Source organism: Anser anser (assembly GCF_964211835.1).
Source record: "Anser anser genome assembly, chromosome: 1".
Taxonomy (NCBI): Eukaryota; Metazoa; Chordata; class Aves; order Anseriformes; family Anatidae; genus Anser; species Anser anser.
In genome coordinates, this window is record NC_139720.1 from 137,553,419 (window position 1) to 137,580,431 (window position 27,013).

The window sequence follows — 27,013 nt, forward strand, 5'->3', positions numbered from 1 at the left end:
GTCAAAGAATGATGAGCAGCACACATATGAATTTACAAAGACAAAATCATGTCAGATAATGTGATAATGTGGTCACATTTTTTGAAGAAATCAAAAAAAAAAAAAAACCAGTTCCTGAAGATTAAGTGTGTCTAGAGTGTAATAAAACATTTGATATTGTGTGTCACAGAGCATTATGTTGAAAAAGAGAAGACTGGATTCAGAACAGCAAACACTTGTACCAACAAGCTCCGGTATAACTGACATACAGCTTACTAGAGGACTGTGTGAAGAGGTGGCAGGTGTTAGGAATGAGGTAGGCACATATTCAGTGAGATATCTGAAGAGAAATTATGGGGCATACTTTGTTTAACATCTCACAGGTGCTTTGCTTTGATTACAGATTCCTTTGGACAGGAACATCCTTGCTCTTACATTTTCTTTGTCTGTGGTAGACTGTTGTCTACACAGTGGTAATAATAATTGATTAAAAAATTTAGGATGTATTTTGCAATTTCCTCTTTCCCCATTTGCAAGACTCATTTTACAGGGATTAGTTTATTTTCATTTCTAATAATGTTCAGGATACTCTTCCAATGGATCTATTATGTGGGATTCATAACGGCTGTTTTTTAGGCAGGCCACTCACTCTTCCTTAGTTCTTCTATTTTGAATGAAAACAGGACAGGTCTGCATTCAGCTTCTAATTCAGTTGCTTTTTGCATCTAGAAAGGTCTGTCACCCTGCATCAGCTAAATAGCAAGCTTGGAGATATTACTCTTAAGCAGATCAAAGTCAGATAAGCAAGTCCTAGTCATGATGAAGGCAGTTAAAGTTCTCAGGTTATATTTGGATGAAGTTCGGGCAGATGTGACACAATACTGCATCACTGAAGTAACTCACAGGCGCTGCATCCTGTGAAACGGTCTGAATTTGACATGAGAGGAAGGAGTTTATCCATTATTGTTTGGAGAAATCTCTAAGTACTCAGCTTTTTATGCCATAGCTCCATTAGCAACAGTCATACAAAAAATGTATGCTACCTTTAAGCGTAAAGTTTGTCAACTCCTGAAATTCAAGCAGAGTAGAAATAAACATTTCCAGGCAATCAATATCTCAAGCTGGCACGGTAGGTTGGACTCTGACAGAAGTGAAAACTATCCTCTGAAGTACTCAGTGAAGCAGTGAGAAAGCCACATTGTTCGCACTGTCTACTTCAGTTATCATCCTCTGGCACCAATGAAAAATGCAAAGACCAAAGATGCAACGCGTGAATTGTGACTGCATTGCATAGCAGATGTGCATCAGCGGTTGCTTGGTGATTAAGTGAAATACAGAGGCAAGCATAATCAAGAGGCTGGTACCTTTCAGCAGGATGTGTCAATAACAGCATCTCCCTAGGGTTGTAAGTGATAAGAGCACAAAACTGACTTGGGAAAAGAAAATGATAATGACCTAACAACACTGCGTGACTTGACAAACCAAAAAGATCCCCAGAGAGCCTACTTGTTCACAATACTTTAATATCAACCCCACAGAAGTCACAACCATGAACATTACTTGCTGATAAGATAATCGTGTAGCACAGAGAAAACTAAAAATCTCCAAGTATCAGCTTTTATAGACTGTATTATAAAGAACCCAGAGCAGAAAGACAAAGGTACTAACAATAATAGTGCCTGCCATGAGGACTGTCACCAAGGCCTTCAGGACTTGGGCTTCCTAAATCAGTGTCCAGAGTCTGCAAAGGCTGGTTTTTGAAGACGCTGACAGGACCATGACAATGTTTTCACACCTGTAGATCTGGCTGTCATCAAGGTCTTTTGGCCAAGTATATTCCATCAGTCTTGTATGTGTAGTGAGAATAAAAACTGAAAAGGACCCAACAACATACACTAAAATATTAAATTCCTAGTCTAGCTATTTGGCCATAAAGTACAAGTATGCTAAACAAGTCATCTGCCTCGAAAAATACAAAGAAAAATGAGGGAGAGGAGGCTTCTCAGGCTGTTTCCTTTTCAAGGGATTACATTCAGCAACTGCAACGCCACTGCAAGTGTCTGTAGGGGCCAGTGGAAGAAGCATCCAATTGTACTGTCTGTAGCTCACAAAAAGTAAGCAGAAGACTGTCAAGAGCTGGGTATGGGTGTATGAGTATGACAGATTCTACCTTCCTCACTCATTTCTGAGATAAAAATTGACATAGAGAAAGAATAATGATGCTTTACCATGGGAGGCACTAAGCAAGTCAACAGCTCCCTGTCTTCCAGCTTCTCCCTGTCTGCTGCTCCTAAGGTCCTTTATCATAAGGGGAGCTGGCCTATTTTGTTACACTGAAATAAACATTTATTACTGGTTTTATGAAACTGGCAGGACTTGTGATTTCTAATTCTGAGGATTCAGTAATGCTAGGAGTACAATTTTTCTTTTGTTTAATATTTTTTTCAAAAAAAAATTGAGATTGGTGTTTTCTGAAAAGGGAAAAATACAAAATAGTGATTTATTATACAAATCAGAGCAAAACTTCTGTGAATGCTTATGAAATAAACATAACGGAGGATAAAACAAAACAAACTAAATATACTCTCTGGTAAAAGACTTTAATGGTAAGAGATGCATGTTTTCAAAGCATCTTATCAATAGAAATCAATTTTCATGATTATATTATCTGATTATTTCTTTCCCAAATTTTAATATCATTTTTTGATGACATTCTTTAAAATGTCTGAAGCCTGTGTCAGGGGAGGGTCACGCTGGATCTTAGGAAAAGACTCTTTACTGAGAGGGTGGTTGGGCACTGAAACAGGCTCCCCAGAGCAGTGGTCATGGCACTGAGCCTGCTGGAGATCAAGAAGGGTTTGGACAATGCATAGATACATGGTTTAACTCTTAGGTTGCCTGTTGTGGACTCAAGAATTGTACTCCATGATCCTTGCAGGTCCTGTCCAATGTGGGACTTCTATGATTCTATGATAAATGCAATGATTTCCTTACTCTCCCTTCTCCCTAGAGGAACTGAATGACAGGTTCTGTTCAGAGATGCATAAAGGTCCCATTGACTTTAGTGAGAGCTTAGTATCTCCCCTTGGATGAGAGAATTTGGTCCTAAGAAGTGTACGGTTGAAAAAATGTCCAAAGAAAGATTAATTTCATAAAGGAGCGTTGAACTTCAGTGAATAACTGCAGTGATTATTATTATTTTTTTTAACCCAGGCAGTATTTTGTTGTTTCTGAAGCCCAGTGGTTTTACCGAACATGTAAAATTCATTACAAATCAACATGCTAATCAGAGTACTCTTGTTTTACAATATATTTTCCTTTTGTATTACAATGGTAGATGGTATTTTACCTGACATTTTAGGAACTGCTAATAATGTTTCACTCTGGGTCTTTTGTCATGCTGAATGCATATGAGTGAGTGTTCCACAGTTCTTTTTAAAAACTTATTTGGCATGTTGCTCTCTCTGTGATGAGAGGAACCCTGGGGCTCTGCAGAGCATCCCTGGAGTTACTGGATCTCATGTGAAAACTTAAGTTCTGTCTTTTCAGTTTTCTTTGGATTGCCTGAAAGTTCTGAAATCTGTAATAAGCAAATTACACCTTCAGAGCAATGCGAGAAACCTCTGCATCTCTGGATCCCATTAAAGAACTAGATCTAGTGGGGGGAAAAAAGAGACAATTACATAAAAATATAATTGAAATGGCTTAAATGACTAGCAATGTGCTGATGAAAACACATGGAACATTTAGAAGAGAAATTGCTGTAGGTAGGTTGACAGTGATGACAACTGTCATAATTGTGTTTGATTAGATTTTGTTGTTTTTAAAATTCTCAACTTTAGCTTTCTTGTTACATCTGATTACTTTAGCCACCCAATACTTTTAGGAAAAGTGTGTGTCTGATGATCAGAATTGTACAAAACAGTGGCTTATTGGGCTGAAGGGTTCACAGACCCCAAAACAGATATATATTAAACGCTGTGACTTACAGGCTAAACATGCTATTTTGAGCCAGGTGCCTGCTACAGTGTGCTGAAATAAGTCAGGCTTGCCCAAGTCTGACATTCAGGTGATGGTTTAGAGTGGACTCTTCCTATGTCAGGCATCTAACTCACGTTTGAATTTTGGACGTCTAGTGAAGCCATCCTCAAGAAGGAGGCGCCCAGCCAACAGAGAGAAGCAGGTGCCTGTGAGAGCCTCCAGAGGGAGATGCTGCCCAGCAAACTAGGTGTCTTCTCAGCAAGAAGCGCCACCGCTCCCTGGAGGTCCCCAAAGCACCTCTCCTCTCCTTGTGCAGAATGAGGTCCCGGCCTCGGGCAAATAGCTTTGCCAGGCTCCCAAAGTTGAGGCAGAAGCCAAGTGCCACTTTGACTCGTGACCCTGACAGCTTTGGGTTTGCAGTCCTGGTGCACTGGCATACATCTGTGGTTAGTTTTTCCATGCCGTGCTCACGTTTTTGGTGCTTCAAACACTGTTTACAGGGAAGTTGACAATTTAATGAGGCACTTGGAATTAAAAAGGGTTCTGCTCTGCATTCAAGTGCTTACTTTTATAAAAAAAATGTCTTTAGGTGGCACTTCCTTGAAGTAGCTGACTGTCTGGATTAGACTCACAAGAAAAACTAATTACTAGTGCATGGGCTGCCTCTACAAACCACAGTGTAGGGTTTGCTCGCTGTGCCCCCCTTGGCCTGCTGAGGAGCACCTATTATTTGAGGAGTACCTGTTGTTTTTTGGGATTGTGTGGTTGGGAACTTTTGCCACAGGGCATGTGTCTGCTATTCTTGATCGTTTCCTCAGGCACAGGCTGTGTACTGACGTCCTGCTCGGAAGCAGGAATATCATTGCCTACTTGGCCGTTTGGCAAAATGCTGAAAATCCCACCATCAGCAGTCAGCTTTTCAACGTGAGCGTGTCCCCGCTAACTGAATTCGCTCAGATAAGCTTGTTAAGCTATAGAGACTGACATTTGCTCCTGTAGAGAGCTGCCTTTATTTGGGAGAGTTATCAGATATTAGAATGATTCATCTGCCTCTTCAGGATAGCAGCTCAGTTGTACTTCAAGTCAAATCAAACAGTTGCTGTTGGCATGAAAAACAGGGAAGGCAGGCAGAGTAAGAGGAAGGACACCTTGTAATTAAAATCAAGCTTTATCTTATGGCTTACTTCATTATTACTACTGAAGAAAATAGCAATTTTTACTTCCAAATATTTAGACACTGCAAGCAATATTCAGCCATAAAGCAACACAGCTTTAGAATAAGCAAAAGCTAGTATTACAGTAGGAAGATTAGTCAAGTAATTTTAAATTTTCTTAATCTTAAATAGTAACATAATCTTTGAAGAAATTCAGTGTGTGCCTCAAAAAAATTGTCACGGGCATAGTCATGAAGTGGCAGCTGACCTGCAAGTGTGGTGTTGCCTAGCAATCCCTCACCATCAGACAAAGTGGAAAAGTGGGTTAGAGTGATTTACTCAGGAAAAGAGATAATGCTAATTTTCTCCAGAAGATTCTAGTTTCTGTGGTTATTAGGAAGGTTAACTCATAACCCTGCTTCTTCTCTCTTTTCATTTTTTTAACAAGTTGAAGCTTTTAACAAGTTGAAAAACATTTTGAAATGGATATTATCGTTTGGAAGAAAAGTCTGTGAAAGTGCAGGTGGATTTGCTTCCAAAATATTAATTTAACAAATAGTTGACAAAACTGATGAGTTTGGAGGGAAAGAATAATAAATAATGTTAAAATATTCTTTTTAACGCTTCCCTGGAAGTTTTCATAGCCAGGTTGAGTCCTGGACCAGTTGCCAGAGCCCTGGTCCTGCTTGTGAGTCTTTGCAGGAGCTGCTGCCAAGGAAGGTGGGAGGAAGCCCACCTGGGCTCACCACAGGACCCAGGCCTACATTAACTCCCTGCCTGGGCTGAGATGTGTGAGACAGAAGAAGCTCACACACTGACTGGCTCAGGTCATCGAGGAATGCCTGTACCAGTGCACTGCAGTGGAAAGGGAGCACCTTGGACACGTGGTGGCAGAGGTTGGGAGTTTGACGGAGCTAAGAAGCTTCTTTCTTCCTCCTCACGTTTTGATGTGTGATCCACTTACCATGCTTATAAAAGAGCAGATGAGGGAGATGAGGGAGAGGGAAGCATTTTGCTTCATCCCGCTCGCCAATCCGCAGAGATCTCTTACTGGGTGTGAGCAGTAAAGTGAAACTTCAGATTTTCTGGTTATGCTGTAGGAAATGCAGCATGTAATGATGCCTTCTGGTGTACTTTGTGGCTGATAGGACATCTTTTCACTGTATGTGATATAGGTTCTCTCTCTTGATTTTCCTGAAGATTTTTCCTCTCTTACAAATCACAAGAAGGGTCACCATGACTCCATTTCCTCTCAGGGCCTTAAAGCATTTTTAGCCCTGTAGTTATTGCACTTACGGAGTGTAAGGGCTACAGGGATGCCAAGCCTCTCTCTGTAAAACATGCACTTTCCCTGTATTCCCTGTATTTCCCTATGACACAGACAAAGCTCTCACTTCCAAAGATTTCTGTATGAGGTCAAAGCTGCACTCTAATAAGCTGAACTTACAGCACCCCAGAAATACATCTACCCAACTGAGAGGTTCAGTGTATTTGCTGTCTGAGATGCATGAGCTGTTCTGTACAGACACTGAGAACTGAAGTGTAGCACTGGTTAGAGTAGGTGGAATATTCAGAAATAATAAGTATATTGTGTTATGGATTTCCATGGAAGATATTACCAAATGTAGTAGTTGCCCTTAGAAAATAATCACAACAGCTTTTCCTTTGTTGGGTATTTTAGCACATAGTCTAAGAGTGAGAATAATTTAATTCTCTATCACTTAATCTGGCAATCTGACATTTCTACAGCCAATGACAAATGATTTTCCATGCACATTTCTGAGTTTATTTAAACTGAGAGGTAGCTGTTATCTTTTTGAAATGTCAGAATCATTGCCTGAGGAATACATATACTCCTCTCCTTTAAATGGCATTAAGTATGTGAGAGCGGGATACACAGGGTCAAATAAAAATCCCTTTGTGCAATAAACAATTCAGGGTCATAAATCTTCACTTTATCTAAGTACCCAAAAAGTTTTCAGCACGTTTTTGTCTGACCTTTTAACAAAGGCAGTAGTACTTCTGCTTGCCAGGCAACTGATTTTTGCTCATCTCTTGAGAGGTGAAAAGGAAACAGCAGTGATTTCTTACCACTGCTTCAGAGAGCTACGGAGAGAAAAAAATATTTAATCAGAATGCATAGCTTCAGGCAATTACCAACTGCTATTATGAAAATAACTGGAAATATTTCAGAATCCCCCACCGTTACAAATGGGAGTGCTTGCCAGTGTACCATTTTGATGGTAATTTCAAGAGGAGACAAAGCCTGACAACACGTATCATGACAGGGAAATCAGAGCTGCATCCAGAGAGAGCAATTGCAGGCAGGAAGCAGTGGGAGAGTTTCACAGTTCCTTTCAGATAAGACACATAAGCAAAACACAAATGTGGAAAATAAATTAAAATGCAGCATAAAAAACTTCTCTCGTAAGTAAGTTATCGAAAAAAATCCCCCACAAAATGTACCTAAAACTTGCTGTGGACATGTGTTTTCCCTCTGTCATTGCTGCAGCTTCCTGTGACTTTGACAATAAAAAGGAGAACCAAACACTGCTAATGATAAACTGACTGAAGTGACTATATGTGTTTTATATATATATTTGCCTTTTGTCCTTATTGAGACAGATTATGCTCGGCTGCCCAAACCATTGATTGCAGGAGGAAGAGCAGGCTTCTGTTTGACCCCGGAGAGACAGGAAAAAATGAAATTATGTATAAGTAATAATAAAACATTTTAATCCAAAGTTCATCCAAAGTCCTCTCATATTCCCACCTCTGTGCAGACTTAACTTGGGCAGGGCACTGCACACACTTCTCATTCTCAGACAAACTGTGTAAAGCTGTGCATCAGCCGGCAGTAAGCACTCCGTGGCAGGCTGGGGAGGTCCCGGCTGTGCCTGCAAGGGCATCCCATCAGCAGGCACATGCTGTGGGTGCCCTCAGCACCCTGGTGCTCAGTCCTCAGTGCTCAGTGCTTCCTCCTGTCTCAGCCTGACAGCTGGGCAGGCTCACGGAGCTGCAGGAGGCAGCTGCTGGCTCTGTCGGCCTGCACTGCAGCGTGATAGTCAAGATGGCAGCCATCACACAAGGGCGCCGTCTCCTTCCTCTACCCCATCCCGGAAAAGGGGTTGCCGGAGCCAGACTTGCTTTCGAACCCAGCAGTGCAGACAAAGTGCAGCATGTTCCCTAAAATGTTGTATTTTCGCGTAACAAATTGCACAGCCTTCGTGGGCCGAGAGACTTTTACCAGAGAGGAACCGTGGAAGAGGAAGCCTGCACTCACTTCACTCTGTGTGTCAGGCTGCCACCGAAACGAGGGTAGCTGTGCTAACATGCGAACAGCCACCTGATAAAAGGCTCTGCCAGAGCCACAGCTCAGAGCAGGGATACTCTCAGTACGTTCTTGTTCTTGGTTTTGGTTCCAGAAGATGTCTGTGTCTCATGACTGTAATAATACTCAATCATCATGCTATAATTAAGGGCTTTTCATGTAATCGTCTGTATAACTGATTACTTTGGGTTATACCCTGCTCATGCTGAGCTTGCTTGGCAGAATTCCCACTGACAGCAGTACGAGAAGGATCGGGCCTTCTCCGAGCAGTTTCCCAATACTGTCTGACAGTACCACACTTTTGAGACCGTTCACGGTCAAGGCGAATTATTAGACTCTTAATTCTTGGAATATTAAAATGGCACCATAAAAATAACATTCTCTTTCTCAGAAGCCAGAGTCATGTTCTGGTCATTCAGGTCATTCTGCTGCTTCCCAGGAATACAGCACAACAACAACGCATGAGAAGGTTTGAGAAAGATTTTATCTAAAAGGCTGAAAATCTTAGACTTTCAAGGCATGGAAAATAAGAAGGAAGATGAAAGATTTTATAGTGTGGATGGTATAGCTACAATCAGCTGCTTTTTCCTACTGTAAAAAATAGCAACCAATTAAGCAATCAAGCTAACCTAATAAAACTTCAAAACAAAATATATCCACAGATATATTTGTTATTTTAAAATTTGGACGTCAACATTTTTGCCATTAACTCTGATGGAACCAGGATACGCAGATTTGTGTGATCTGAAAAGACATTGGACGTTTATAGGGACAGCAAAAACATGCACGCTGTGAACTTTATAAGCCCCTGTTTTTAAAGGTTAAGAACTTGTTTTTCGATGTATTGAATGTACATAATTCATTTTGACTTGAGCTGGAATTCAGAGCATGCAGCAATTTGAGAGTACAGACCTTCATTTCCTCTCACAAGGGCGAAGTACCTCTGCCTTCGGATAGCCTTGTTTTCCATAATCTGTACTGCAGTAGCACTTAGGGGAGATGGTTAACTGAAAAGCAAAAGGGAAGAGAAAATTCCCACAGCCCCAGGCGTGCTGGCCGGCCTGATGAAATCCCCTCCTGGTCACCAGTGGCCGGGCACCTCGCCTTCTGTCCAGGGCAAGCTGCCGGGGAACGGCGGCTCACACTGGTGGGAACAGGCACATCGTTGCCTCACAGCATTTCTCTCTCCTTCCTGTGAAATTTTTGATGCTGCTCGCTGTCAGAACTGCATCAGCAGATTGTTCTGTGCTGAAGCTTGAGTTTTTGGTGAGCGAGGCATTCGTGACTGTGCTAGGGAGATGGGGTCACTTGCTGATGCAGCTGAGGCACCTCCTGCGAGCGCACCACAGGAGCCATCCTGTCCAACACCCAGTTCCCAGAAATGCAGAAGCAGGTGAAGGGGTTGCAGACATGGGGCCGGGATGCAGCAGTGCTTCTCCACCTCCCAGGGTGAGCAGCACCTTTTCAGGTAGATGGCACGGGTGCACCTATGTTATCTGATGCAGTCCTGCCACATGGCTTGTGTGTTTCCATAGCATCTTAACCACCTTTCGTATATATTATAATCCACAACATGAAGGTCCTTCTGTAGCTAGGCACTGTACAAAAAAAAAAAAAATAAATGCAGAAATAAGGCCTCTCTGTCACCACACTGCTAGAAATGAAAGAAAAAAAAGGAAGGAAGGAAGGAACAAAGTGAGAGGGAAAGACAAACCGCCTGATCAGGATATTGTCCAAGAGAAGATGTGATGTCAAAACTTAGCTAGTAGCACTGTAGCGGGTGAGAAAGTTTGCTGCCAGAAAATAATTTTTTTCAAAATGCAAACATTTCCAGAGGTGCTGAAAATCTCACCACGACATCCACGTTCAACGTCCAAATATTCTGCTTTGTGAATTGAAGTGTTTAATTTTCCTGCTCCTTTCATGTTGACTTTGTAATCATATTAGAATACCAAATTAAATATTACAATATGTTCCTAGTAGATGCTGCAGATATTGATATATGTAGGACAGTGTTTTGACAATATCTATATTTAATACCTAAGAATGACATTTTTTCAGAATTTTGCTCTGAGAGGAATTTGATTTTTTTTTTTAATTCTGATTCAGCATGAAAACAAATGTTAAAATGTTAGCATTTCCCTGAACATGGAAATTCTTACCAGCTGTAATTATAATTATCCTAAATAATTCAGTTTCTGAAGCCAAATAGAGCAATGGCAGCTATAATATGCAAGCCTACATATTGTAGTCTATTGATATTCACAGCTTATGCTTTCCATTTGTGCAATTTTCCTTTATTTTCTTCTTGTGTACACCACTGATACAAGTCACATTTATTCTAAAATAGCTTTCAGTCATTTAAATCTTTTGCTCTATTGTTTTTAACATCAGACATCTCAGTGTAGATATCTTAGCAAAGTGTATTTAAAATGTCTCTAATTTTATAAGCTAACACCTGCTTGATGTGTCCCCTTGTTGCTTAGGGTATGAGAGAAAAATAGACCACGGATATGCAAAGAAAAGCAGGTATGGAAACTTGTAATCTTTCCAGTAAACCATTCAAGTATGAGCTCAAATCTTTTTGTTGTTGTTGTTGCTGTTTGCTTGTTTTTGTAGAGAAGACTATTATTTCTTCAATATTCCCTCTTTTTGTATGAGAGTGTATAGATAGAATCACTAGTCACATCCTCAGGTAAGATCTGAGAGGATTTAACGTGGAAACCCGGACATTTGGCACATTTTTGCGGTGCTGTAGCTGTGCTTGCTGGCTTGGCTGGAACTGTGGAGGTAGATGGCGTCTTCTTGCTTCTGCCCTGCGGTGTTTAAGATTGTGCAGGGCAGTCGTGCTTCCAGTTACACCTGTGCAACCCCACTGGTATTTAATACGGTTGTACAAGTGTAATTGAGGATATAATCTGGCCTGCAGTCATACGGAATCACATGATGCCTTTTTTTTTTCTTTTTCTGGAGTCACTTTTCCAGCAAAACCACGGCTTAACTACAGCAGGACCATAACACTTGAAGGGCTATCGTCAGTAAGCAAATCTGAGACTCAAAGGCGGTGTTGCAGACATTGCTGATGGAGCAGAAAAGACACCCTCTGCAGCATTTACATCTTAGATGTGGCTCATTTCTTTTCATTCTCATGAAGCTCACCCCAGCCGCAGGTGGGGAGTTCAGAGTATGGAGACAGTCCGTGAGGATTTAGAAGGTGGAGGACCAGCTCCCAGATCCCTCAGGGAGGCCACTGTATAGAAACGAGTTTGCCTTCTTGTTACAATAAATGTAGAAAACCATTCCTGTGCTAGAAGGTGATTTTGGCTGATGTTTCCCATGTCACCTGTTATTATAAATCCAACGGGGTGCTGGATATTTCCAGGCCAGCCTTCACTCATGGAGATTCACTACCGCTCTGCCCTTTCTTTCCATTTTGCAGCCAGGCATCATATGCAAAGAGAACCAAAGCCTATGGAGATGCTTTTCATAGTCTTGCTGGGCTTTGAATTTTGTCCTCAGCAAGTTACCGGGGAAGATCCTCAGTCTGAGCATTTTACATACATTTCATAAAGATATTAACTGCTGCAAATCAGCAGTGGCAGCAGGTAGCACCAGGACATGTGCTCACAGAGACACTTGGCAGTCACGGCTGCGAATGGGACCACAAAGCCCCCCCTCACCTTCCTTCACCTGCACTGCACCAGCCACAGAGGTGTTGCCCCGTGGTGACACAGAGAGTGACAGGTAAAGATGGGACTGCCTTCCAAGCCTTGCACTTCTTATGCCGCCTGGGTACACCCATGGAAGGAAAGGGACATACGATACCAGCTTTGCCCTCTTTGTGCTGCTTCCAGAGGCAGGAAAGCCTGGCAGTGGGTATCCATCCTCATTGCTGCTATTTTGATTGGAATTGGTGGGTGCTAAGGATGCAGGAGACAGTAATGGTGCCTTTCACAATATTAGGAGGCGAAGAAATATGCTGGAGGAACTGGCAGATTCTCAGGAGGAAAAAAAAGTTAGAAAAACGATCTCTGTCAAGAAGCCAATGTTTGTTTGCTGACTCTACTAATTAGTCCACAGGGGTCTTGTCACGTAATTTCCACTATCTTAACAGATATATTTGTTTCCAGATGCACACTAGGGCTTAATTCTTGGATTTGAATATTTTCAATGAGTTTCTTCTGTCCATAAATAAAAAAGAGACTGACAACTAGGCAAAGCCTAAAATTTTGAGATCCAGTTGATAATAGAAAATTCACAGGGGAAGCATTCCTCCGTTTCCCCGAGCATCAGCGAAGTTGGCAGGGTGAGCTGGCAGTCCCTCGAGGGGCACTGCAGCCCCCAGCCAGCTGCCCCAAGGGGTCCCTGCCGGGTGGGCTGGCCAGGATGCCTTACGCTGCGTGCAGGTTAAAGAAACACGAACAAAAGCTTCAAAGAGAACGCACTGGGGTAAGGAAATGGTAAAATGAATGGCTAGGTAGATGAGGTGCTGTGCACTAGTAGTCTGGATGGGTTTATGGTTAGCGGCTGCAGGCTACCAGGAAATGTATCTTCAGGGTAGTGAAATCTGTTCTCCTCTGTCTTGTAAGTTTGGAATAAACTTGAAGTCAGTGGTGCTCCACTGGTGCGTAGCAAGCTTAATTGAAGGCAAAATTATTTCTATTTGCAGGCACGATGCTAATACTGAAAGCAGAGCAAAGTTCCTCTTTGTGTAAGAGGTCTGAATGCAGCAAAAAATTACCTCTTGTTGAGTACTCAAAATGATATGTGATGGGCCCTCTGTAAAGCGGTGACTGATTTTATTCAAAGGGTGCAAAGCAACCACGTACAAAAACATCCAGTTGGTTGGGTTTTCTACTGGAAGCACTTCAGAATGTGTAAATGGAAACTGGTTGGTCTGGGAGTAAAAAACAAAACAAACAAACAAACTAAAGGATATGTATTAAGTGGGACCGCCATCCAGCACAATGATCAGAAAAAAGGCTTGAGGTTCTTAAGGGTTCTTAAGTTTTCATTGAAACTATCAGCCTAGTACACAGCAAGAAAAAGTGAAAGAGATAACAGATTGCAGTAGCACATAGACAGAATATAAAATAAACCAGTGGCTTTAGGTGAGCAAAAAAAATAACAGAGAGAACATCTGATCTTCGCTGTATAGCAAAACGTATTGCGCTGGGAAAAAACCTGACGTACCTGCACACTGCACAGGTGGGTTCAGTTTCCCGTACGATACACTCTGCAGGCTGTGTTACAGTGTGTGCATCAAGTGTTTTCTTTCAGAAAATTACGAGGACTGGTATTTTGTCTTTTTAGAGACCCATTGCAATAGCTAATGAGTGTACAGAGTGACTCAGCAAAGCCCAGAGAGAAGCAATCAGCGTGGTTCCCCCCCCAGCAGGAATAAATCATTGTAACTATAAATCAAACAAGTTATTACAGGGCTCAAACAGCTCCGAAAATTCCAAGTAGCAGCAGCAGATAATTAAAAAGGCAAGGTCTGGGTCGAGACCAAGCCTTCCATTTACAATGTTTCAAGGACTCATTGGACAGCCTTTATATTTTTTCTTTTTTATTCCTCCCCCCTCTCTTGCTCTCTCTCTCAAGTGGCAAAAAATATTAGTAAGAAAAACAGAAAGTGCAGGAAAAAACATGACTTACAAAGTGTCCCCAGCCGTGTGGGGATCTCGTCGGCAAGGAGGGGATGCGGTCCCACCGTGCATGGGTGCAGAAGACTTTTCGGCTGGTGGGAGGGCAGATGTTACCCAAGGCAGTCCTGCTCTGGTCTGTCGGATGTATTTGTCCCGCTCGCAGAACCTGGAGAGGTCTCACCCTATCGAGGCGTGCTGGGACCAGAGCCTGCCCCGAGAGCCCAGGGGCAGCAGGCAGCCGTCCTCATCCATGTTCCCATGTGGCCGAGTAGTTACAAGCAGGGAGGAGAGCTGTGCGAGTAGCTAGCTCTGTGCAGGCCTTGACAAGAACATCACTTGGTTCCCTTAATGCTTTAATCTCTTCCTAGTTTACACTTGCAGTCTCGCAGTGTAAATACACGAGGTACTCTCTATACTAACACTTCGTTCTGTGCATCAGTCTCGGTAACATTAATAGACACGCCACAGCACACTTTGAACAGGGGGTGTCTAAATAGAAGGTTGACAGATTGTGTTGTCTCGTGAACTCCCTCTGAAGAAATGGAAAAGATCTCTTACACTAAACAGGAAATGAGTAAGACAAAAAAAGGAGTATACAAAATAATAACTGCTTTAAAGAGAGACTGGGATTTTTATTTCCAGCCTCAAAATACAGAAACAAGGGGCTATGCAATAAGATTAGTAGGTGGAAAGTTAAAAAAAAATTGAAATATTTTGTAACCAAATGTGTGTGGTTAGACCATGAAACTCAGAGCACAAAACAACTAGAAGAGACTTAATAAAATTCAAAAGTAATTTGAGTAGTTATCTCGATACCAACTGTAGCTAAAGAGACAGTTAATGGTGGCAGGACAAAAAATGGACATTACATCTTCAGAATTTTAGTCTATCAATCTTTATTAATCATAGAATCATAGAATGGTTTGGGTTGGAAAGGACCTTAAAGATTGCCCAGTTCCAACCCCCCTGCCATGGGCAGGGACACCTCCCACCAGACCAGGTTGCCCAAAGCCCCATCCAGCCTGGCCTTGAACACTTCCAGGGATGGGGCATCCACAGCTTCTCTGGGCAACCTGTGCCAGGGCCTCACCACCGTCAGAGTAAAGAATTGCCTCCTTATATCTAATCTAAATCCACCCTGTTTCAGGTTAAAGCCATTCCCCCATGTCCTATCACTATACCCCCTGATGAAGAGTCCCTCTCCAGGGATTAAGTATCAGTATAATAAGTAAGTGAAGATGAGAAAGAAGGTGGAATTTACCATATAGAAGATTGTCTGGTGACAAGACTTTAAACTTCCCTCTAAGATACCAGGTACTGGTCATTTTAACAGATACATGCAGGCTGGTGCTGATCTTGCATCTCATGCAGTGTGGCTGCTCTGTGTTCGGTGCGTTCCCCAAGCTGCAGCACAGACATTCCTCCACACAAATTTCTGAAGTTTAGTAAAATTTTCTTTTTTTAACATCATGATGTAAATTAACCTTTTGTTTGGAGCAGAAACAGTTAATAGTTACATAGAGGAGGAAAATAAGCCTGTATGTAGGAAAAGCAATTTCTTTGGGCCTGAATACAGGTAAATGTATGCCTTTGTGTGTAAATAAACTCTACTTTGATTAAGCAGGGAAGTGCTCTTTCTGTTTTTACTCTTCCTATTTAATCAACAATACCAGGAGAGAGAGAATCAGATCCCTGATTGCTATTGATGGCATATTGTAAACAGTTTGTGGAAAGACAATGCAGAACTAGGGCATGATTGATGTTGTGAGACATGAAAAAGCAAGGAAAGACAGATGCAGAATTTAGTAAGGAGAAACCAGCTTTTACCTTGATTCCTCCTTGAGAAAAATACTTCAGCATAGTGCATGGATGTTTGTGATCTTACTTCTCGGAAGCAAAAAACCCAACAAAAGACAGGCTGGCCACAAGTGAGATGGGCACAAGATCCAACACGCCAGTTGCAGGAAACCCCCTTGTTTTGCAATCAGAAACCCAGCCAGCGAAATCATGAGCATCAAGCCACTCAGTTTGCATGTAATGTATATTTTTGGCTGCTTTCTTTCCTTTAATCTGAAACAGTAGCAAAGGCTCCTGGGTTTGCACATCTGATAGATTAAAACCTATTTGCTACGGCTTTCAATTTGAGTGTGCAGTTACCAGGAAAATTTGCTGTCCACCTACAATTTTTGTGTAACAAATGCATGTTATAATCGATATATATATATATATATTTTTTTTTTCAAAGTAGCATCACTGCTGTCATGTGATTGATATAGGTAAACATACACACTCTTTCAGGAGAGAAGTAACAGCATCAACTAACCCCTTCAAACACTTCCATGTTAAGTCCAGGATGTAGGAAATGCCACTCCCCTCCCACAAGCTTAATGACATTTCAGAGTGTTATTTTATCTGTCCATACACATAAACATGCATATACGGTTACAATATATGCATTTTTTTAATTATTATTATGAGAGGTTGGATAAACTCTCTATAGTTTAGTGATCTAGACCTTATATAAATCTGCTTTGAAGTGAAGTCAGGGAGCAGAAGAACATCGTGCTGGGATATTGGAATAAAATGTTCTGCAGTGGTAAAGAAGCTTATCCTAAACTTATCAATTAACAGTCAAAATGACCTATAGTGGATCACTATATGATGTTCTTTCGCAAGTTTCCAGAAAAAGAAAAAAAAAAAAAAAGCGCCTTGTTTTAAGAAGTAGTTTTAAAGACTGTAACTGTTCACTTGAGTTATTGGTTGGTTTGGATTAAGGTCTTTTACTAGATGAAAAGTAGTTGTTACAAAACAGGCTTAAATCTGAGTTTTAAAAGCTTCTTATGCATGTCAACTACCTATGTCATTTGATAATGCCACGCTGGTACTTAAAAGCATAATTTTACTCAAAAAAAATCACAAACCCAGAAACTAAAAATATGCCTATCGTATATACAAGCAGCGATATCCGAGTCCTTTATGTTAGGCTTATCATCATTAAATACTGAATGTAAATGGCTGGTATTACCGAAACAGCGGCAGCAGATTAGGAAACACCACAAAACCTAGTGTAATAGGAAATCTTACAATGCCCCGTTTCTAACCAGCGTGCCCCCTGGGGATCCCGGTGTTATCGATCCGGCTGGAGCTGCCTCAGCTCTCGGGCCGCCAGCGTAGTCAGCAACAACCACTTTGTTACTTATTTGTGAGTCTCTCGTATCAGATTTTTTAAAATGGCTGATCTCCCGGTCTGCACTGTCTCACTGCGCACCGGGATGTGACGATGATGTTGAGTTAAACTGCTGCCTTAATGGACTTGGCATTAGGCTGTCAGAAGTAAGATATTATGTATAATCAGAAAGTTTATTGCCTTTTGATAGCCTGAATTTCAATAATCTTATATTGTATGTATAATTGGAATCGGACGTATTTAGATAAGTCAGGAAGTGTATTCTTAACAACTCTCATGATGAGCTCTTGGCTTTCTCCAGTGTTTAAATTCTTTTTGTCAGCACAATGAACTGTCTAGGATAATTTCTAGTGCTTATATTTTAGTGGGTCAAAGTATAACTCTTGGACATTTTATGGCTCATCACAGGCAAGTGTTAGAGAAGTGTAAGGTCTGTGCCTTGCTGAATCTTCTCTGCAGTGGCTCGTAAGGCAATTTGGCACTCTGATCACACCACAGTTTTCTTCTGTACCGACAAAAAGTGATTTGAAGAGTGAAAAGCAAAGCTCAGTGTGCTTCCAGGGACATGGATCATCCCAAGGACAAGAAATGAGAGGTTTTTTTTTTTTTCAGATGTCTCCTCTTATCTATGTCACGTGTGAGCTTGTCCTCAAGGATGGCAGGACCTCTTTATTCTTGTAGCATTCCCTTTTAAATTTTCAAATGCACCCATTTTGAGTCCTTTCCTTTCTTGCCCTTTCTAGCTTTTTACACAGTTGTGCTTTGTGCCTAGTAAATTAATGTAATGCTATGGAATAGCCAAAATCCCAACCATCACTGTGCAAGCCAAACATAAACAAGTTATATAACACTGCAACCACTCATTTATTAAAGTAAGTGGAAAAATTGAGGCATACGTAATCTTTTGGACAACTGACAGGCAGGTGTGATCAAGAGAATGGGGAACCCAGTGACTGTAGGCAGATAGAGAGACAGGATTGTCAGGGTGATTAGAAAGCAAAGCGAGGCAGAATTGGGAAAAACGGAAATTGGGAAAACGCTGACTGCCGCGGGACAAGGAGAGGTAGCGGTGGTGGCAGCTGTGTCAGAGGAGGGACAAAAGGACAGCAGGGGCAGAGTGGGCTCGAGGTGCTGCTGGATGCCCTCCGATGCTCAGCAGCCCCTGGCACATTTGGTATAGACGGGAGGTAGCTCCAAGGGCGCTGGGCATCTCCTGGTTACCGAGGGACGCCTGCCTTCTTCCTCCCACTGTGTGCTGTGGTCTGGGTGAGCAGCCAGCTGGAGCATTCATTTTTCAGTGAAGCTGAACCAGAGACTGACCCATCTCTAGCCCTTCCCACAACTCTCGTTTTGTGGCATCTGCGTATCTCCCTTTTCTCTGCATTTGCATTGTGTTTTGGCCTGATCTTCCCTCCAGCTCATGCTACACGTGTCTTTACCCATCGCTGCTTCCTCTCTCGTCAGCAGCAGCCTAGAGCCAGGCAGTCTGAGCACCCCGGACAGCCTGTGACAACTCACAGGGAATTGCTTTCCCTGTGCTCACCGCGGAGTGCTGTGGGCAGGAGATGCCCAAGGAGCCCAGGACGTCTGCACAGTGGAGCACGAAAGCAGCGCGGGTCCTAAAGATGACAGGCATCAGCTCCTGTCCAGAAGTCGATGGGCAAAATGGGAATGCATGAGGAAAAACACACACACACACACACAGACTGGGGCACAAACCCAGGTCACTTCAAGCTGCATGAAAAGTTCAAACCGGTTAATTACCGCTTTCTCTTGGCAGCAGCAGATGCCTTCCCTCACTCACCGTGTAAAACACCAGCTGCAGCCCTGACCACACGAGCACTTGTGCCTGGCACAATCCCGGACACTTTGTCCCTCCTGCACCACTGCAGAACCTGACAGCCAAACTCCAGCTCCCATCACCCTGCCGCCCGCCCATCTGCAGAGCAAGCACTCCTTGATCGTAGCTTGTTGTCACCCGCTTGTCTGTGGCGTGTAGGATGTGTCACAGCCGGTGTCCCCAGGCACCAAGGCTCCCTGTGCCCACAGGGCTTGTTCACACCATTGCCTGAGGCTGCTTGGCGCGGATGGAGACAAGAGCAGCCGTCAGGGAAGTGCCAGCAGACGGCACAGGGGAGACCAGTGAGCTCTGGTGCTGCATCTCAAGTCCAACCAGCAGCAGTGGTGTCACAGCCACGCTCGTCTAAGATCACAGGCAAGGCTATGTGCGCCTGGAAGCCCATCTGCTATTTTCTCCCCATGAACCTTGCCTCTTTTAATAGTGCTGTATGTGGTACCAAGTATTCTTGCAAGCAAATGCAGCAAAAATACAGGTGCGGATCAACTCATGATACCCAGCTTGTGAGGGGTGACTCTGCTTTTCTATTTCCTCCACATGAGAATGTTGCTATTCGAGTTTCTGATGAAAGCCATGTTTATCTTGCAATATTGCTAAGGGAGAGATCATGGAGAGATGAAGGGCCAGGTGCCATGGAAAACTCTTGTTTGGGACTATAATCACCTTATTGACTGTTGGCCGAACCTTTGCAAAATCCTCTTAAATATGGGTTGGGCAGTGTTGCACACACTATTCCACAGGCGCTTGCAGGCGCTGCCGTACAAACACTGAAATAACCACACTGCAGGTATTGACAGAGGGTATCTTTTTACACAACTGCACTGTCAACAAAGCCATTTCTATAGCGGGCACGATTAATCTTTTTTTTTTATTATTATTTTTTTCCCAATAGCATTACTTTATTCATGCTGGACCACCGCCAGGCGACCTGTCTTGTAGAAATCTGAGATCCTTCCGTTCCTCTCCCACCTTGATTAATGCCAACAGCTCTGTGCCACTTTGTTGCAACAACTTCTCCCTTGCCCCATCCAAGACATTAGGGAATGTATTAGCCAGCCTCAGACCTAGAAGGGTAACTGGACACCCTGCTGGTATTTTGCTCAGATTTCACCATGGAAGTCACTCCCTGTTTTGCTCTAGTCTGAGTGCAGGTTTTTGTTCTTTCCTTCTGTTTTGTAAATATTCTGGTTCTTACCCCACAGATGTTTAGCTTCCCTTGTGTGCAGGATCTTCTCAAAGGGCTCTTAAAACTCCATGTATGCTAATCAATCGGTATTCTTTTATATACTTATGGATGTTTTCAAATAAAGTCAAAGAAATGCATGAGAACTGATTTTTCACTGCTGAAATAAGGCTGGTTAATCCTTGCCATATCTAGGCTTTCCAGCTATTTTGTTATTCTTTCAGCAAATTCACCAATTAAAGTTGCCGAGTACACTTTGTAGACCACTAATAACCATAATCATTTCTAAGTATATCCACTGTTTTGATGTATTTTATGACAGAAGCTATTTTTAACAAAAGCTCTTGCATTTCTGTTACACCTCACCTACTTTATACTTAGGTTCCTTCAGAAGTACCGTATGCAAGCACACGTGCTTGGGGATTTTATTTTGTTCTAAATTATCGGCTCTTTTCTGCCTTCTATCTCTTTGGTCTCTGAGTCTTGCCTGAACGGCAGGCGATAGCAGCAGGGGAAGTTGCTCAGATCCTACCTGCCAGGGAGCAGGGGTGCTGCGGGGAGCAAACCCAGCCCCGGCTACTCACGCTGCAGGCTTTGCAGACCAGGTGCGACCTAACAGCGTGACATGCGCCGAGCACGACGATGCACAAGTACGCATGATGATGCTGCAGGGCCAGTCACTTTAAAAAAAGCTCAGCAAGAGGAATCAGCGCAGCATGCTTCTTGTGTAATAGGTTGGTGGCTTGCACATTTGGCCGAAGAGAGGAGGTTGTTCCCGTTCGAGGACTCTCTTAGCTATTAACAGTCCATATCTTCATCCTATTCTTCTCCAGTCTAAAAAGCGTAAGCTGTTCAGGGAATATGGACTAGGACTCTGTCCCCTCTTTCCCATGAACTTACCATCAGTGCTAGGCTACAAAACTCCAATTTCTTTTGTTTACTCTGTTCTTGGGCTTCACTTCCTTATCACTACTGGCACACTGACAAGGGTCGTTTTTTCCTGATGAGACCATTTTCTTGAAAAGTGAAATATGTGAAAAAGATTGAGAGGGGTCAAAAACCTTTCTGCATCACAGGCAAATGCAGTAGCACTAATGCACGTTCACAGAGGGTTGTTTGTAGACCCATCCCTCATGCTACTAAATAAATGCATCCCATTAGATGGTTGCCCACGGTATGGGTGTCTGCTCTCAATCCCAGGGACTTCCCACTGCATAGCTGTGGACAGCTGTCCTCTTGGCAAAGGTTAATTTGTTTTCCAGGTAACACCCTCCCCAAGCTGCTGAAGGGGTCCCTGAGAACTGAGTCTTCTGTATGATCATGCTAGGCTCAAATGCCTACTATCTGGCAAGTCTAGTTTGGGGGTAACTAAAATGACTTTTTTTTGCATAGAGGAAAAAATAGGAGCATGCAGCCTGTCAAAATGGTATGCAGGTACTCAAAACCCGACACGAATTGCAGACAACAATCCCAACTGACTATTTCCCATCGCTGCCTAATCTTGTGAGCACCTCCCTACTGAACCTGAAAGCTCCTCGGGCATTTAACTTTATTCACCCACACATGTTCAGGAAGATAGGCACTTATCTCTTGCCTCAAGTTCTACTGCAATCCAGCTTAGGAACAGAGGCATTTAAATCCCTTTCAGAAGCCTGAAAAATTAGCAGCAGTCAGAATTATGTCTCACGTCTTCCGGTTCGGGCCACCAGCTTTGACGTACGTGCGAAATGCAAAGAGCACGTCTCAAAGTGAGCAAGGAAGTGGAATTCTGGATGTCACCGCCTGAGAGGGATTGATGAGACACCGCTTGCCTCTCGAGAGGCTGCCTCACTGTTACGCCATGCTCAGGCAAAAAGCATGGCCAGCCTCTCCCACTGAACCTGCACCTCTGTGTGGTGAGTACAGAGAGCCGATGACTCGTTCTCATCTCAAAGGGAGTCAAACTCACGTACCTGGGAAAGACGTGCTGTCTGGGGGATCGTCACGGAACAAAACGAGAAACGGGCCTAACCCCCATTTGCTCCCCATGCTGTCCACTCCACGCCAGAGTGTTTGAACTGCTAGCCCACCCTTGGATTCACTTCTGTGTGCTCCGGCATGGCCCCGTGCCTCTTGTGTTCCTGGCTGCGCAGGCTCTCAGCTGCAACACCTCACCACCCGTGATACCTTATGGTTGCTGATTATGCCATTCTGCTGGGAAGTTTGAGCTCAGGGTTTAATTAAGAGTCTAGAAACATCACCCACTTCCTTTCTTACGCCTTTATGCATCTTTATGCAAAATGTGGGTGGAAGTGCTATGATCACATACCACTTCATTACTGCCAGTCCTGCAGGAGGGATGGATCAGCTGGAGCAAGTGTGGATGGAGTATTACTAGTATTTCCAATGACTTTTCCAAGAGGCTATCTGTGCTCTAACCACAGGCTGTCTTTGCCTGCTGGCTGTGTGAGTTCACTGTTGCAGTCAGCGGAAAGAGGGAAGCACTCAAAGCACCTCAAAGGAAGCAGTCATCTTCTGCAGGTCTTCAGAAGTGCCTTTCGCTGGCCACTGTCTGTATAGGAAAGCTGAGACAATTAGATTACTACTTTCGTCCCTTCCAGGGCTCAGACACCTAAAATTTCACTGAGGTAATAATGTCTCAGTGAGGTATCTAAAGCAGATGGACAAGATTCCAGCCCAAAGACTCAAAGCTACACAGCTAATGATTGTAAGGGAAAAAAAAAACACCAGCATATCAATAAGAAAAAAATATAACTACAGAAAAACAAGGAAAAGGAAGTATCAGTTAAAACTAGAATGTATCATAATACACTAATTGAGAAGAATCGAAGACAGAGAGACTTTCTTAATGTTATTGTTTCTCCTCTACTTCACATCCCATCAGCCTTTAGAAGAAATAAATGGTGCTCAGACAAATTTTCCGCAATCCTTCTATGAATCATGGAGGGTTGGAAATAATTTTAACACTGAAAGAAGTAGTAGGACCAGTAAGAACATAATCTTGACCCATCAGTTGTTCCCCCCCTTGGTCTAATTTTTGCATAGCACTGTCTGAAAAAGGACAGAAGAACATTTATTTCCACGGCTTGAATGTGCATTGATTGATTTTATTATACTAGAAAACCCGAGAAAGCATGGCGTATTTATATAAAGATAGCATAAATGCACTGTAGGCAAGTTTCACAGTTTAAAGCTACAAAGAGCTTTCATTAATGCTGTAGTTCTGAGAATAGGCTGTAAAGAGTCCTCAGCATAAGGAGCCAGGACTTGATTTTTACTGAGATAAGTTGAAAGAATAATACACCTTTTCTAAACGTCAGTGTTTCTTCTTTCATGTCTTTTTGTGATGCTCTTCCTACCACGGCGTGCATGGCTGAGAACAATATACATTAAGAACGAAACCTTCATTGATGTGACTGCGTGATGTCGTTTATTATTTATGCTTGCATAATCCGGCGTGTTAATAAAAAGAGAAGAAATTCAGAGATACATAACATTAAATGCTTGTTTTTGTCCCGGAGCAACTACAGAGTCTGCTTTGACTTTATGCATATATTTCCGAGAGCAGACAGAAAGCCAGTTCTGCTGAGCGATCTGATCTGACGCAGAAGAAGTCGTATTGCTGTGTGTTTTTCTAGAAAGTGAGTTTGTTTTGTTTTAAGGGGAGGAAGAGATGACACTTGAAAGCACCCCCAAAACTTTGCGTGGCTCCTCATGGACGAAGCGTTACTTACGGGTTGAAACCGAGCACAGGGGTAAAAGCTTCCTCTCGCGGGACTGCTGTTGACAGTTTTAGCTCGGTGCCAGGGCTGAAGCACATCTCTGTTAGTGGAACAACGCAGCCGAGACCCCCCCCGAGCGCCGCCCGCCCCTCAGCCAGACCTGCAGTCGGTCAGAAGGGCCATCAGGGCGGGCTCCCCGCTGCCTCAAGCCCTCTCCGCCTTCACCACGGGGCCGAGGCGCTGACATTGGTGCAGGGTTTGGGCTTTGGGGTCCGGTCTCCGGGCTGCCCCCTCCTCCGCCGCGGGCCCGTCCCTTCCCTCCCCTCCCTCCCTCCCTCCCTTCCCTTCCCCCGCCGCACATGCCCAGAAGGGCGGGAGCCGCGGCGCGGCCGTGACAGCGGCGCCTCCCTCCCTCCGTCCCTCCTTCCCTTCCCTTCCCTTCTCCCTTCCCTCCTTCCCTCCCTCCTCCCCTGCCCTTCCGCTGGGCGGGTGCCGCCGGAGCCGCCCCCGGCCCGCCGCCGGAGCCCCGCCGCGCCACGCAGCCGGCCGGGCGCCTTCCCCTGGTCTCCGCGGGGCGGGAGGAGGCAGCCATGTCGCTATTGTCTGCGCTGCCGCCCCTGCTCGCCGTCTACCGCGCCGGCATCGCCGCCATCCTGCGGCAGCTGGGCCGCCGCCGCTGCCCCCCGCCCGCAGGTGAGCACCGCGCCCGGACACCGCGGCGGCGCCCCGAGCGCGGAGCGGGGTAGACCTGGCCGCCGCCGCCGCCTCCCCGCCGAGCCCCAGCGGGGCCGCCGCGACCTTGGGGGCGCTGGGGCCGCCGTGCCCCGCCGGGCTCCTCCCCGCCGCCGGCCGCCCCCCGGCCGCGGGGTGTGGCGGGGGCCGGGCCGCAGCCGGAGGGCCCCGCTGCGGCTTCGCTACGTTTATTATTATTACTATTATTTCATTTTTTTTTTTTTCCTTCCGGCCGCTTTGCCTCAGAGCGGGGACTGCCGGGTCCGGCCCCAGGTAAGGCGCTGTGAGGGCGGGTGGCGGTGGGGGGCTGCCGCTGCCCGGCCCCTCGCCCTGCAGCCCTGGCTGTCAGGAGCCTGCTCCCGGGGACTGGGGGTTAGTTATGGCTGAGGAGCTGCGCTTTCGCTTTTTTATCTCTCTCTTTTTTTTTTTTTTTTTTAATTTTTGGTTTGCAGCATGCTTAGTAATAACTCTTCTTTTTTTATTTTTTTTTTATTTTTTTCTGTCCTGTAACATTGACAAAGGAAGCTTTGAGTTTGCTAGGAAGCGAAGATCTGAATTTCCTCTTCCCTCCCGTTGCTCTAGAAGAGGTTAGCGCGCTTCTGGTCTTAACAAACTTACGGTGAGCCGCACGTCTGTACGGACCCGTGCGGCGTCCTCAGACCTCAGCCCAAAACTCCATAAAGTCAGTGAGTGCCTCTGTCTTCCTCCGCTTAGCAGCCAGGGAGCCTCTGTGCAGCTGCTGGTAGCTTTAACAAGAGGAACGGTGGCGGAAAAGGGAGCTGGCGTGGTGTCTGAGCAGGCAGGTGAGGCAGACAGGAGGTGTTTGCAGCGAGTGTCCGGAGCAGTGGGACGAGCGAGCTGCGCAGTGAGCGCGTTTGTGTGCGTTCCGTCGCACGTGGCCTCGTGGGTAGCGCTTCCTCTCATTTTCTTCACTCCTGGCAGCTCCGCAGGAGGCTGGGATTCTCCTTTCTCTTTCTCAAAATGCAGAGATAAAAAAGGGAAACAAGCAGAAGAACCCTAACGACAGAAAGGCAGATGTGCGTACAGTTTGAAGTCATCTGAGCATTTTTCTAGCATTAGTTTCTCTTGGCAGAGTAAAACCGGGTATTGTGCCTAGGGTGCGTAACACTTTCCAAATCTTTTTCGAACCAAGGAGAAACAGCGTGATGAAAATGTGACCCGAGCGTTTTGGTGCTGTTACGTTCTTGACTACTATTAAAAAAAATGTTGAATTTGGAAATGCCAGATTAAGGCAGCAAACATACCACCAGGGAAACGTCAGCTGGCCCGAGTAGGACTGGGACAGATTTGACAGAACTGGAAAGCTTTCCTTCAGTCCTGACTCAGGGTGGTTACTTCCAAGGACAAGTAGTTTCCTCCTCGTACAGTTGTTTGTGCGCAGTTCCCTCTTGGCAGTTGCCTGCTGCCTTGCTTTGACTCGGTTTGTCTAGCCAGGGCTTCAAAAATGAGCCAGCTTGTCAACAGGAATGTTTTCACCTAGATTAGCCGTGTTTTCATGCAGTAATTTCAAAACTGGGACTGCAGCGTGACAAAAAGCGAAAGTGTTTATTGCGATATGCTTAATTAAAGCTTGGATCAGTTACCTCTGCTTACTGTAAGAAGTCGCCAAGTAACTTTTCGAGGCAGGAGTCTCAAAAGCATTGAAGTGCCAGTGTTTTGGGCCGCCCGTGTTTCTCCGAGGGGCTGTCCTTAGCTCTCAGAAACGCCCGCGCTCGCTGGCAGCAGCAGCTGCCAGAGGATCTTCCAGGGGAGAGAGGCGAAGGAAGAAGGGCTGGAAAGTGCTGGTGGTGCAGGGAGCCGCGTCTCCCCTCCTGACTCCTTGGCCTCGATTCCCCCGTCCCAGCGCCCCAGTCGTGCTGCAGCACCGGAGCAGCCCCGTTGCAGAGGTGGCACAGCGGAGGGATGGCTGGGAGCTCATCCTCGGGCTCTGTGCTGGTGAGTGAACGCAGCGACGAGGTCTGGTGTAAACCCAGCCCTTCTGTCTCCGAGGCGTGTGGTTAGTTTTCCAAGAAGAGCTTGCTTTCTAGTGCTTACCAGAGAGATTTTCAGGATTTCAATTCAGAGTAAACCAAACTAGGTCTTTTTTCTCTTTACCTAAACTTAGTCAAAGTTGTGTGCCCTTGGCACATAAACTTTAGCCTGTCTTTTAAAAGTGAGTATCTTTTCTGCCGCATCTTACTGGGCTTCTCATTTTTATAGGTGGGATTCAAGACAGCC

At 44.5% G+C, this 27,013-nt stretch overlaps 1 protein-coding gene and 1 long non-coding RNA gene across 11 annotated transcripts in view; one reads left to right on the forward strand and one right to left on the reverse strand.

Annotated features, from left to right (window-relative positions):
* The window catches only part of ZBED1 (zinc finger BED-type containing 1), a 211,829-nt gene that overhangs the window by 18,059 nt on the left and 166,757 nt on the right, over nucleotides 1-27,013 (forward strand). For 2 of the 10 annotated variants that reach the window (XM_083802840.1, XM_083802841.1), the window contains exon 1: nucleotides 24,598-24,736. The exons of 1 other annotated variant lie outside the window; for it this stretch is intronic. Coding sequence is in view for 1 of the 9 variants with exons in the window: in XM_083802838.1 (XP_083658964.1) it covers nucleotides 24,634-24,736 (103 nt within the window). In the remaining 8 variants the exon portion in view is untranslated. Of the gene's footprint in view, nucleotides 1-24,398; nucleotides 24,737-25,021; nucleotides 25,049-26,639; nucleotides 26,732-27,013 lie in introns of those variants that run through there. 7 more of the 10 variants (XM_083802839.1, XM_083802837.1, XM_083802838.1 and 4 more) reach the window with 7 other exon arrangements.
* Nucleotides 23,418-24,342, reverse strand: LOC310883103. The gene is made up of 2 exons (XR_014573328.1): nucleotides 24,204-24,342; nucleotides 23,418-24,130 (listed from the first exon to the last, which is right to left on the reverse strand). It is a non-coding gene; the product is annotated as an uncharacterized lncRNA (long non-coding RNA).